This window comes from Cucurbita pepo, chromosome 13 (assembly GCF_057944985.1).
Source record: "Cucurbita pepo subsp. pepo isolate OVF chromosome 13, ASM5794498v1, whole genome shotgun sequence".
In the NCBI taxonomy this organism is placed as follows: domain Eukaryota; kingdom Viridiplantae; phylum Streptophyta; class Magnoliopsida; order Cucurbitales; family Cucurbitaceae; genus Cucurbita; species Cucurbita pepo.
This window is the reverse complement of record NC_141810.1, coordinates 14,571,292-14,582,652: the sequence shown is the minus strand read 5'-3', so window position 1 is coordinate 14,582,652 and position 11,361 is coordinate 14,571,292. Positions and strand designations below refer to the sequence as shown.

The following is an 11,361-nucleotide window of genomic DNA, read 5'->3' as shown; positions in this document are numbered from 1 at the left end:
TGATCTAGGGAAAGATAGAACCATTATGACCTCCTAAGTTCATTATCGGACTTAAGTCGATAAACTATCATAATACTTGTTAGAGAATGCCATAATTAAAAACAAACACACTAAAAGATAAAAAATTTAAAATTTAAAAGATTAAGAGCTAACTCAACAATTACCCAGATAAAATTAAAGATCAAAATGGAATTATAAAAGAAAAAAAAAAAAGGAAACAGTTACAAATGGGCTTAAAAAAAAGGAGAGGCAAAACAGAGAAAATCTCTCACACAACCCCTTCTATATATGGTATAAGTTGCCGTGAAGTGGAATTCGTCGTGGAGGACATGATTATTTGGTGTTTGGTAGAAGAAAGACAGGCAAGCTAAGAGTAGAAGAGGCAGTAAATTAGGAACAGGCTACTTCTTTGTTGAATTCTGATGAATAATGATAACTCCATAGCCCATCAAATCAATGTTCTTTACATATACCGACATTTTTATACAGTAGAGTTCATATCAAACAAGGCTTTGTTACATAAAGATTGACTGATATACCAGTAGAACAAAATGGATACACGTCGAGATCTGCATACCTCTCATGAATAAATGAAAATGGTTTCATCAAGGAATCTGCTGCTTGACCTTCACTTCTAAATATTAGGAGATGTGTTCTCATGAGCAGACATTAAAGTTCGTAGTGACGGAGAACGAGCCTTTCCCTGAACACTCTTATTCATGCTTCTGCTGCTTTTAACTGGAGGCATATACCCTGAATGGGGCATTGTGGTTTCTCCTGTTCTGGGACTTATCTTTCTTCCTACTTTTGGCGATGGGGTATGAGTCTTGGGAACCTGCTAAGGAAGAAAGGGGCAGAAACAATTATATCAATTCATCGCCTATTGTATTAGGCTATAAGCATGTGGGATTTTACTCTAAATTGTGCCAAATAAGCAGTAAAATTGTAACAGCTAAGCCCACCGCTAGCAGATATTGCGCTCTTTGGGCTTTCCCTTCTGGACTTCTCCTCAAGGTTTTAAAATGCGTCTGCTAGGGAGAGGTTTCCACACCCTTATAAGAAATGCTTTGATCTCCTTTCCAACCAATGTGGGATCTCACAATCCACACCCTTATAAGGAATGTTTCGTTCTCCTTTCCGACCAATGTGGGATCTCACAATCCACACCCTCATAAGGAATGCTTCGTTCCCCTTCCCAACCAATGTGGGATCTCACAATCCACACCTTTATAAGAAATGCTTCTTTCCCCTTTTCAACCAATGTGGGATCTCACAATCCACACTCTTATAAGGAATGCTTCGTTCCCCTTTCCAACCAATGTGGGATCTCTCAATCCACCCCTTGGGGGTCTAGCGTCATCGCTGGCTCACCGTCCGAAACTTGGCTCTAATACCCATTTGTAACAATTCAAGCCCACCGCTAGCAGATATTGTCCTTTTAGGTTTTAACACCCTTATAAGGAATGTTTCATTCTCCTCTCCAACTAATATGAGATCTCACAAAAACCCCTCGTTTACCTCGTTGTTCATCTGTGCTTTTCGCTCCCTGTAAAAATTGGGCAGTGGCCTAGCTTTGAAGCAGGAGCTTTGATGCAGTTTTATTACTTCTGTTTCGGTTTTCTCCTGCAGAAATGTTAGTCCGTTAAGTTGAGACTTATGATGTCAATAAGTCGGTTACAGTTCACTGAGTAAAGTTCATGAAGAGATTACCTTTAGTTTTGTTTGAAGTTGCACCTTTTTTTGTGACTCATTTGTGTTGAACTTCTCTTCAAGTTTCTATAGTATTGAGGAGAAACAAGCAATCAGTTAGGTTTGTTATTGTATTTGAAAAAAGGCACATGACAAGAATGCAGCAAAAGCTTGCCTCCTTTCTTCTCGCTGCTCTTTCTTCGGTTCTCAAGCTGAAAGGTGTGAATGAAAATGGCGAGTACGATTTGTTTCTGCAATTATTACACAAGAATTTGGTCAGCTATCACTAAATGATAACATGTTGAGGCCTCTTCTTAAGAGCAGCAGAGAGACAGGGGAAAGGCTACAACCTTTTCTTTTCTGACCAGGGTGTTGTAGAAGGATGCTTATGGGGCACATTCTTCAACGCCTGCAGATCACCAAACATTACAGAAAGATTGAGAAGAAAATCTCCATATTCAAAAGATGCATTCCTAGACAGTAATGAAAAGTGTGGCAACCGTGTTCGGTGTTCTAAGAGGAGTTGAGCAATCTTTAGCTGGTTTTGAAGTATTGGACCCAACTCTTGAACGTTCAATCTTTCTTATGACTGTTGAAGTTAGCTTGTTGAGCTCTCGAATGGGTGTAAAGTTCACTGCCATCCTAAGAGATTTAGGTGTAGACTTCCTTTTATCTGCAGACTCCATTACATGTTTGTTTGCTACTTGTTTTGGAGTCGAAGCTGGAGCAATTGGTTTGGCAGGTGTAGATGGGATCTTCGATGACCTATTGAACAACGGAAGCTTTGGGTATGAAGTAGCTGCTTTCTTCTTGCTAATGGTGGACGGATGCTCTAAATTCTGGCGGGAACTCTGCAACAACAACACAAATAGTATCAGATAGCAAGAAAACTCGCAATATTTGAATGAACTCAGCATTATTTTGAATACCTTAGGAAGAGATTTTTCCATCTGGGGTGTCCGAATGAGCTCCACTTCAGTCAACCCACCATTCAAATCAACACCCTCAACCTTAATTTTCGGCTCAACCTTCTGAGGAATTTCGTCGAACACTTGGTGGGCAATGCCAGAATCAGCTCCCTCAACCTCCCTGCTTCCAACTTTCTCCTCCTTAGGATCAGAACCGTCGCAACTGCCATGTTGCTCGACGCCGGCAGAGGACGGCATTGCGGGCTGCAGAGGAGCACAGGCACCAACATCATCGACAGTTTCAGTTTGTTGGACAGAGTTGGAAGACGCAGCAGCATTTTCTTGCTCAAGCAAGGCGGCAGCCCGCTGAGCAGCAATCTTCTTGTAATGTGCTTCAAAGAAAGCTTTCTTCTGAGCAACAGATCCAGGGCGAGAGAACTTCTCAGCTTCTTCAACATAGCGATTGTGGGAAAAAGTGGACCATTTATCCCAAGCCAAAGACTCGGACATGAATCTCCCGAAGGAGACGGACTGGCCGAGAGCATGAATTGGATGGTTGCCCTAAAAGAAACAGAGAGGAAGACAGAGAAGAAATGATTGAAATGGAATCCGAATTGAAACAAATTGTACAGAAATTACAAAGGGGGATGGTAGGGACTGACTGACCTCCATGGATTCATTAGGAAAACCTGAAGTATAAGAGAAAGGGTGCTGAATGAGGCAAGTTGAATCTGCCATGGAAGCTCCCAACTGCAAGAAACAAAAACAAAAACAAAAGAAAAAAAAAAAAAGAAACTCCAAGCTCGAGAAATGCTTGTATTATTGCATATGGGTTCTGGGTATTATTTTGTCATGTCGGAAACTGGAAAGCTTTCAAATTTTGAATTTCAAACAAGAGAAAAAGGTGCTCACCTGCAAGAGTAAAAAATAATATAAAAAAAAATGCAAAAAGGAAGAAGATGGTCCTGCAACTTTTTTTTTTTTTTTTTTTTTTTTTTTTTTTTTTTTTTGAGGGGCCCGTTTTTCTTTACAAGTTTTTTTCTTTTAATATTGTTTGGCCATTTAACATTGTTATATATATATATATATATATATTGGATAAAAGTCGAAGTCGCTAATGTAGGTAATGATCATGGGTTTATAATCAAATAATATTATCTCCGTTGATATGAGATCATTTGGGAAATCCCAAACAAAAAGCAAAGTCACGAAAGCTTATGCTCAAAGTAGACAATATCATACCATTATGTGCAGAGTCGTGTTCACTAACAAAAAAAAATATATATATATATATATATATATATTAAATTTTCAATCTCAAATAAATAAATGTCAATTAATTTATATTTGGTTATAATTTTGTCCTTGTCCTATGTTTGTATTATTTAAAAATTATAGGGCAACCTAATTTTTAAAAAAAAAAATCAAGAATTAAATATATTGAGAACTAAGCGATTTAATAAATTATAACTTAATTTCCGAAAATGGTAATTAGGTTTATCATTTCTTAAGTTTTGAAATATTTAAAGCGTCATTTAGTGGATAAATGAGCAAATTACGTCAAAATTCAGCCAAATAATTAATTGCAAATAATGAAATATAAAATTAAAAGAATTATACACTAGACTATGATTATTAATATTACTTTAATCGGGAATGGGTCCCATTGAGTAGAGATACCCGATTTCAACGGCCAAATTTTGTTGGTGAATTTAAATTTAAAGTGGCCTCAACGGCTCAACTCAACCTAACAAACAAAAAAAAAAGTTAAGTGTGAACTTTTGGGTTTTTTTTAATAATATTATAGTTTTTAAAAATTATTATTAAAATATTTTAGCTTTTAATCCACGTAGGCGTCCTTTAGTGAAAAGAGAGAAACATATTTTTATTTATTCTAGAAACAAAAATGATTTAAATATTTTTAAAAATATGAAGCACTCTTATCTATTCACTGAATAATAATAAAATATCTAAAATTAAAATTTGAAACATATATTTATATTTTATGGAAACAATTTTGACCTAATTAATTTAAAATTTCTTTATAATAATTTTCAAGTTCATTATTGCAATAGAGAATACATTTCAAAAACAGCTACAAAATTATTATTTTTTTAAATAGTGAATTTTTTAATTTATTTATAGTCTTTGGTGTTATTTATATTATTTATATTCTCGATTATATGGTGTAAAAGCACGCCTTCTCGGAGGGTAAAAGCCCGTCAATAAATCATATGGTTGTGTATATGGATGCTATTGAGTGAAGCTGAAGGATAGTTATTTTTTCTTCATGCAATAATCTTCGATGGTAATTAACGTAAGAACTTTTAATATACTCGACTTGAACCGTACCGAGCTACTGTAGTGGTAAGTAAGAAATCCTTATCGGAAAGAAAGAGAAAGAGAGTGTATGGTAGTTGAGGGTAGGGAAGGAATGGATGTATTTGGATGAACAACCAGTGGTTAGGAATTAGGAGCTTACATTATTCTTGATTGGGACTTCGTATTTGTTTGGTAATGGTAATAATGGTAATTCTGGTTAAAAATATCCACTTTATCCGCCCCAAATGAGAAGGAGATTCTCGGTTTGGACCAAAAATGGGGCTAAATGAGACTAGGGACAAGCCCCTCCGCCCCACTTAATATAAATATATTTTCAACACATATATGTACACGTTTTTTTTTTTTTTGCTATATTAAAAAATTAATTAATTAGTTTGTTAGTAGTTATATATTTGGGTATGAAATATTTGGAATTCCATCTCTGTAAAAATAAATGGAGAATTTTATGGAGATATATAATTAAATAGGTGGTGAAGATGGGGTCGAGAAAGACTTTCTCGCCTCTACCCCTCCCCATAGATATCTCTACTCACGAGAAAAAAAAATAAAATAAAGCACATATTTTATAAGTGGAATATTATTTTTTAATGATAATGGAACTTAGATCAAACGAGAGCACCCATTCTGATGGGAAATAAAAGATAGGAATTTATTCTACTCCAATTTAAATACTATAATTTTTTTTAATTAAAAATATAATATTATGATTGGATCGTTAGTAGCATTAATTTTCATGGTTTTACTTTTAATTTTCATAAGCTAGGCTCGAGACATGATATGCTCGGTAAGCACAGATGATGACAATACACCATTGAATGCATGTTCCCTACCATAGTTATATTTGATACCACAAATTAATAATTCGACCTATAACGACACGTAGTTGACCATGACTCGAATATTTGGGCTAAATTGCATAGGCCAATATAGCATTCTCTAGTTCTAGGTTTAGGTATAAATTCACCCAAAATTAATTAATGTAAGAAAATAATTTTTATTTTATTTTATTTTATTTTATTTTATTTTAGACTTCCACTAAGTCAAAATTCGGTAATCATTTCCCATATCTTTTTTCCAATAACTATAAATATTTATTTAGTGTAAACTTTAACCATTTTTTATTTTATTTTATAAATTAAAAAATATATATATTATTTGATTCCCATTTGTGTCCACGTTATTAAAAAAATATTATTTTATTAAAATAATGAAAAATAGCTCAAATTATTTTTTTATACTTAAAATATACATTTTGAGAAAATAAATATTTTAAAAGTTCAACTAATATATGCACGTCGTTTGACCTTGACGTACAAGCTCTCGTCGAGCTTCACCACATGTTGGATTTGAGTACTTTATTGATCGTTGACTATCTAACACACAATTAATCCCTCTCCTTGTCGGCTGATCAGATCTTTGAGTTAAGGTTAACTAATCATGTGGGTTGAGTTGACTAGACATGCAGTATTAGTTCGTTGGCGAAGATAGCTCGATGCAAAGTCGAACTTTCCTCTTCGAAATGCTCGATTAAAGAAAAAACTCGAAAGAAATTTGTTCGACCCGATTTTTTTTATTTATTATATCTAACATATTTTTTAATGTATAAACAAAAAAAAAAAAACAATAATTTGAGAAAAATGAAGCATTAAATTCACGAAATTTATAAATAAACGAGATAAATGTGCGGCGAATCAAAAGAGTAGGTCCAAGTGGTCCATAATAGGTCAAAAAGGTCGGCCCATTTGAGAGGGTAAAACAGTAATTCAGACTCCTCCAAATTACTTTTACCATTTACCCGTCTACAATGGAATTTACCGTTTCTTTCTGTACCGTACTCGTAACATATAAAATATCACATCAAATATCTAGTTTTATTCACAAGATATGCTAATTATTGGTTTAATAAACTATACTTTTTATATTTAATTCACACAAACAATCAAACCATATAATAATATAATAATTTTGTTTACAATATAAAGAATATATTTTTATTAATTATTGGAAGATGATGTTGAATATGCTTAATGATAATATATATATATATATATATATATATATATATCCATAAGTTCCATTTTTATAAGTTTTATTTTTGGAAAATTGTAAAAAAAAAAAAAAAAAAAAAAAAAACAGACAACATCTACATTCCTTAACACGGTGTGTAAACCTCCCCTTAACATACACATACAAAGGCTAGCGGTGGGTTTGGGCTGTTACAAATGATATTAGAGCCTGACACTAGATGATGTGTTAGTAAGAGCGCTAGGTTCTCAAGCAGATGAATTGTGAGATGCTACATTGACTGAAGCAAGGAATAAAGCATAGTTATAAGGGTGTGGAAACCTCTCCTATGCATTTTTAAAATTATGAAGTTGACAGCGATACTTAACGAACTAAAACGAATCTCTTATGAAATAATATTTTCTTTTAGACCTCTCGACCAATCGATACGAGTTCAGAGGGCAGCTTTTGTTAGGGAAGTGGGTAAAAGTAGATTGGGGTTGGGCCTTGGAGAATTGAATGCAAGAGGAGCTCCTCTGCTTGTGTTCCCACACCCCACGTTGATCCATGTTGTTCGAAGACTCTGTTTCTTATAATATGCATAATACATTTATTGTTGCATCGGTAAGTCATTACGCAATTGGAACAAAGTTGATTAATTAATTGTTTGGTGTCAGACAAGCACACTGCATCCATAAAATACTCACCTCCCTAATTCCCTGATCTTCTCAAAACTCTTTTCTTCATCATCATCATATCATCACCGTCATCGAGAGAGAAACAGAGATCTGAGAGAGACCCATCATTCAATTCAATCATCAAAAATGGAACTGCCTTCACTTTTACTTTCTCATTATCAACACCCAAATTAATTGCATCTCTGTTTCTTTTAACATCACAAAGATTCACAATACAATCCAACCCTCTTTGATCTGATTCTCTTACTCTGTTTTTCTTGCTCTGTTTCTCATACAACAGTCAAAAGTTACAGCAAACAGTGACCGACCGACCGTCCAGATTCATTGCCCCCGTCGCCTTCTATGGCAGATTCAGGGGGCAAAAACAGAGACATGAAACAGGGGAAAAACAGAGCAAAACACAAGAAATAGTAAGTAAATATCCTCAGATGATTGGACTTCTTCATCGATCTCGCCCAAGATTAAGAGCTTTTTTTGAGAGATTTAGCACCCAACGGCTTACCTTAGAAAAGGGATCATCGTGTTTCCTCCATACCCATCTTCTCGCCTGTATCTGGGAGTTGCTCTGTTTCTGGCGCTGCTTGCTCTGAACCAGACCCATCGGGTCAAAAGAGGGAAATTTCAATGTTTCTCAGTTGGGTTAGTGAGAATTAAGAAATTCTCCATGTGGGTAGCTTCAAGAATCGGTGTAATCGTGCCAGCAGATGAGCATGGTGACGCATCGTCTCATGATGTAGAATCGAGCCCTCTGTTGTTCGACCAATCTAGCGCACTTTCTTGTAAAAGAGCACCTTCTGTGAGAGGAGGTTTTGATGAGAGGGAAAGAGGAGGAGCGGGTTCTGGTCAACCCTTCTTTCTTGGACGTCTTCCATTTGTCATCGAAGTAGAAAGAGGGATCGGTGACAGTAGCAGTAGCAGTAGAAGTAGTTGCAGTAGCACCGACCAGGGAAGCCATGGATGAAGAAGATTACACCCTTTTTCTCTCTCACACACACAACTCGTGTGTGCTTTCTGTGAGAACAAGATGGGAGGATGGGGTTTGAGAGGTTGAAGGAGAGAGAAAAGGGAGGTGAGAAGGAACCTGAGGAAAGGATTGTGATTAGTAGTATTTATAAAGCATTTGAAAACAGAGTAGAGAACAAAGAATCAATGGGTGTGGAAAGGATGGGACCAAAAGCTCAGTGATTTCAGGATATTACAAATGATATCAGAGTATAGACGTTGCACGAGCAACGCTGGCCCCATAGAGGTGAATTGTGAGGTACCACAATTGACTTGAAAAGTGAACTAAACATTCCTTATAAAGGTCGGTAAGCCTCACTCTAGTAGGCACTTTTTAAAGTCGTGAGGCTAAAATGGACAATATCTACTAGCAATGGATATTACTTGTGGGAATTGAAATGGGACCCACGAGACTTCAACCTCGAGACTTCAACCTCGAGGGATAATCGGAGATCTTTTACTTCACAGAAGCCAACAAAACCGCTTTTAAATATAAAGTTAAACCAAAAGTTTGAGTTTATAAACTTTCCTCATCACTATACTAAGAGAGTTCAATAATTGAAGAGTGTATTTGTCTGTTTTTTTCTTTTGCTTCAAAGATCAACATGACGTTATGACAACACATCAATTTGTTTCCATTCGAATCTAGAATTTTCCAACTACTTCAAGAAAGCATTTCCTTTTTACCCATCTTTTATTACTGTCCTTTGAAGCAGTAAAAAATATGGTAGGGGAGATCGTGGCCCTTGTGCAGCTATCCAAGGATTGAGGGGCATGTGCCCTTGATTTGCTACTATCCTTACAGCCTTTGCACTTATTTCATCTCATTTATAACCGATTTGGTTCATATTCGGTAGAAAAAGGAGGTGTTTTCTAATTGAAAGAGGCCTTGTATTTGTTTCTTCACACGTACCCTCTTGAATTATTGCTTTCGAAAGGACATCTCCGTCTCCCTCTCCGTCTCTTCCAACCCGGTGTCGTGTTCGAGTCAATTTGGGAGCGGTATCGAATATGAGGATGATTGTGACGTAGTTACGTTGAAGATTTTAATCTCGACCCATAAGTCATTTGATAATTTAGAGTTCTCCTAGAATTAAAATGGGACAGGCTGTTGAGTTGAGCTAAACACTCATGAGCAGGGTTGGCCCAGTTCCACAAAATTATTGGAAAGTCCAAGAAAAAGGCAATAATTTAGTGAGGTGTGAAGGTGGAGAAGACCTGGAAATGGGTCTGTGTTGGTGCAGTGAAGGAACCCACCGACCCGCACAAATTAGTGTTGCTATGCAACAGCCTGCACTGAACCCACCCAGGCCTTTCCATCCTTTTTAAGCTCAGCTCAGACCTCACTCAGTGACTTGCCTTTATGCAGCGCACGGGCTCGTCCACCGGACATTAAAAAAAATGTGAAAAAGCTCATCTTTTTTCCTTTTTTTGGGTGCTAAATCTTCACAAAATCCCAAGTACCTTGGGTTTCAAAATTGGGGAATCATTCAGTTTGATGTGATTGTACGAAATCATGGTGTGTCGAGTTTATGGATACTCAAAGATGTGGGCTTTCAGTGTGGCTCCTCATGAAGTGGGTACCCATTGTTCTAATAATCGTTTCTTGAGTTTGTAATTGTCGCATAGCTGTGCGGCAGCCCAACAATGTTGAAGTCCAAGCCCAATTTGTAGTTGCTGCCGCTCATTGCTCTGAAAACCTCTGAAATCTACGGCTGTGGGGCAGATATGGGGCTTGGAATTCTAAGATACATTGTTCGACCCCTAACGAGGATCGCCACTTCCCGACCACCATGTCCGGTCACTTCCACTTCCGCGAAACTGGGGTTTCATGTCCCTTCAACTCAAGCTCCTTGGTCGTTCCAAATTGGGAACCATTTCCACAGTTTGACCGACACTCGGTTTCCGAAGAGATGGCCCAGTGATAAAGCTCCTTGTTCTTTGAATTGGATGTTTGATTCCATGAATTAATGGTTCCAAATGCTTTGTTTTCTGGATGGCAGGGCCATATGCTTGGGTTCAATATACCCCTGGTGAGAAGAAACGCATTAGGTTGCGCCGCGCGTTTATTCTGGTTCGTATGTTATGATATAATCAACTTTGAAGCTATGTTTGGTGACTTTTATCTTCTTTACTGCCTTTATAGCTCCATAACCATTGCTGTGCTTTGAAATATAAACGTGCTGGTTTTTGCTGTTCTATTATAAACTGTCTAGTGAACTGCACATCGTGGTATGCTAGCTGTGATGTCCCACGTTGGTTGGCCCCTAGCATACGCGTTTTAAAGCCTCAAGGGTAAAGTCCGAAAGTGAAAACCTAAAAAGAGGACAATATCTGCTAGCGTTGGATCAGGGGCGCTACAAATGGTATTAGAGCCAGACACCGAATGATGTGCCAGCCTTCTCGCTGTTCCCCAAAGGGGGTAGACACGAGACGGTGTGCCAGTAAGGACGCTGGCTCCAACAGGGGAGGTCCCACATCGATTGGAGGAAGGAAAGAGTGACAGTGAAGACGCTGGGCTCTGAAGGGGGTGGATTGTGATGTCCCACATTGGTTGGAGAGAGAACAAACCATCATTTATAAGGGTGTGGAAATCTCTCCTAGTATACGCGTTTTAAAGTCTTGAGGGGAAGCTCGAAAGGGAAAGCCCAAAGAGGACAATATCTGCGGATCTGGGGCGTTACACTAGCTGAATACATATAAATCATGACTGGAAT

General features: G+C 37.2%; 1 protein-coding gene and 1 pseudogene across 2 annotated transcripts; both read right to left on the bottom strand.

Moving 5' to 3' along the window:
* Window positions 1–417: 417 nt before the first annotated feature.
* LOC111808555 (protein WVD2-like 7) lies at window positions 418–3,586 on the bottom strand. 2 transcript variants are annotated; one of them, XM_023694625.2, is made up of 8 exons: window positions 3,264–3,586; window positions 2,619–3,158; window positions 2,190–2,540; window positions 2,040–2,098; window positions 1,865–1,940; window positions 1,711–1,776; window positions 1,519–1,623; window positions 418–838 (listed from the first exon to the last, which is right to left on the bottom strand). In XM_023694625.2, the coding sequence occupies exons 1-8, from the start codon at window positions 3,333–3,335 to the stop codon at window positions 635–637; spliced, it is 1,473 nt and encodes a 490-aa protein (XP_023550393.2). In that variant the 5' UTR covers window positions 3,336–3,586; the 3' UTR covers window positions 418–634. The 2 variants fall into 2 exon arrangements, with proteins under 2 accessions (XP_023550393.2, XP_023550394.2); XM_023694626.2 differs by having other exon boundaries at window positions 418–835; window positions 3,264–3,584.
* Window positions 3,587–7,764: 4,178 nt separating this feature from the next.
* Window positions 7,765–8,917, bottom strand: LOC147789765 (small polypeptide DEVIL 11 pseudogene; annotated as a pseudogene).
* Window positions 8,918–11,361: the final 2,444 nt, after the last annotated feature.

Bases quoted from the DNA above. Each gene is read 5' to 3' on its own strand.
- LOC111808555 (XM_023694625.2), bottom strand. From the start codon at position 3,335: ATGGCAGATTCAACTTGCCTCATTCAGCACCCTTTCTCTTATACTTCA. The intron at 2,099-2,189 runs GTTGCCACACTT...GGTGATCTGCAG, and splicing joins CTCTTAGAACACCGAACACG to GCGTTGAAGAATGTGCCCCA. The intron at 839-1,518 runs GTAAACGAGGGG...TTTCTTCCTTAG, and splicing joins AAGCACAGATGAACAACGAG to CAGGTTCCCAAGACTCATAC.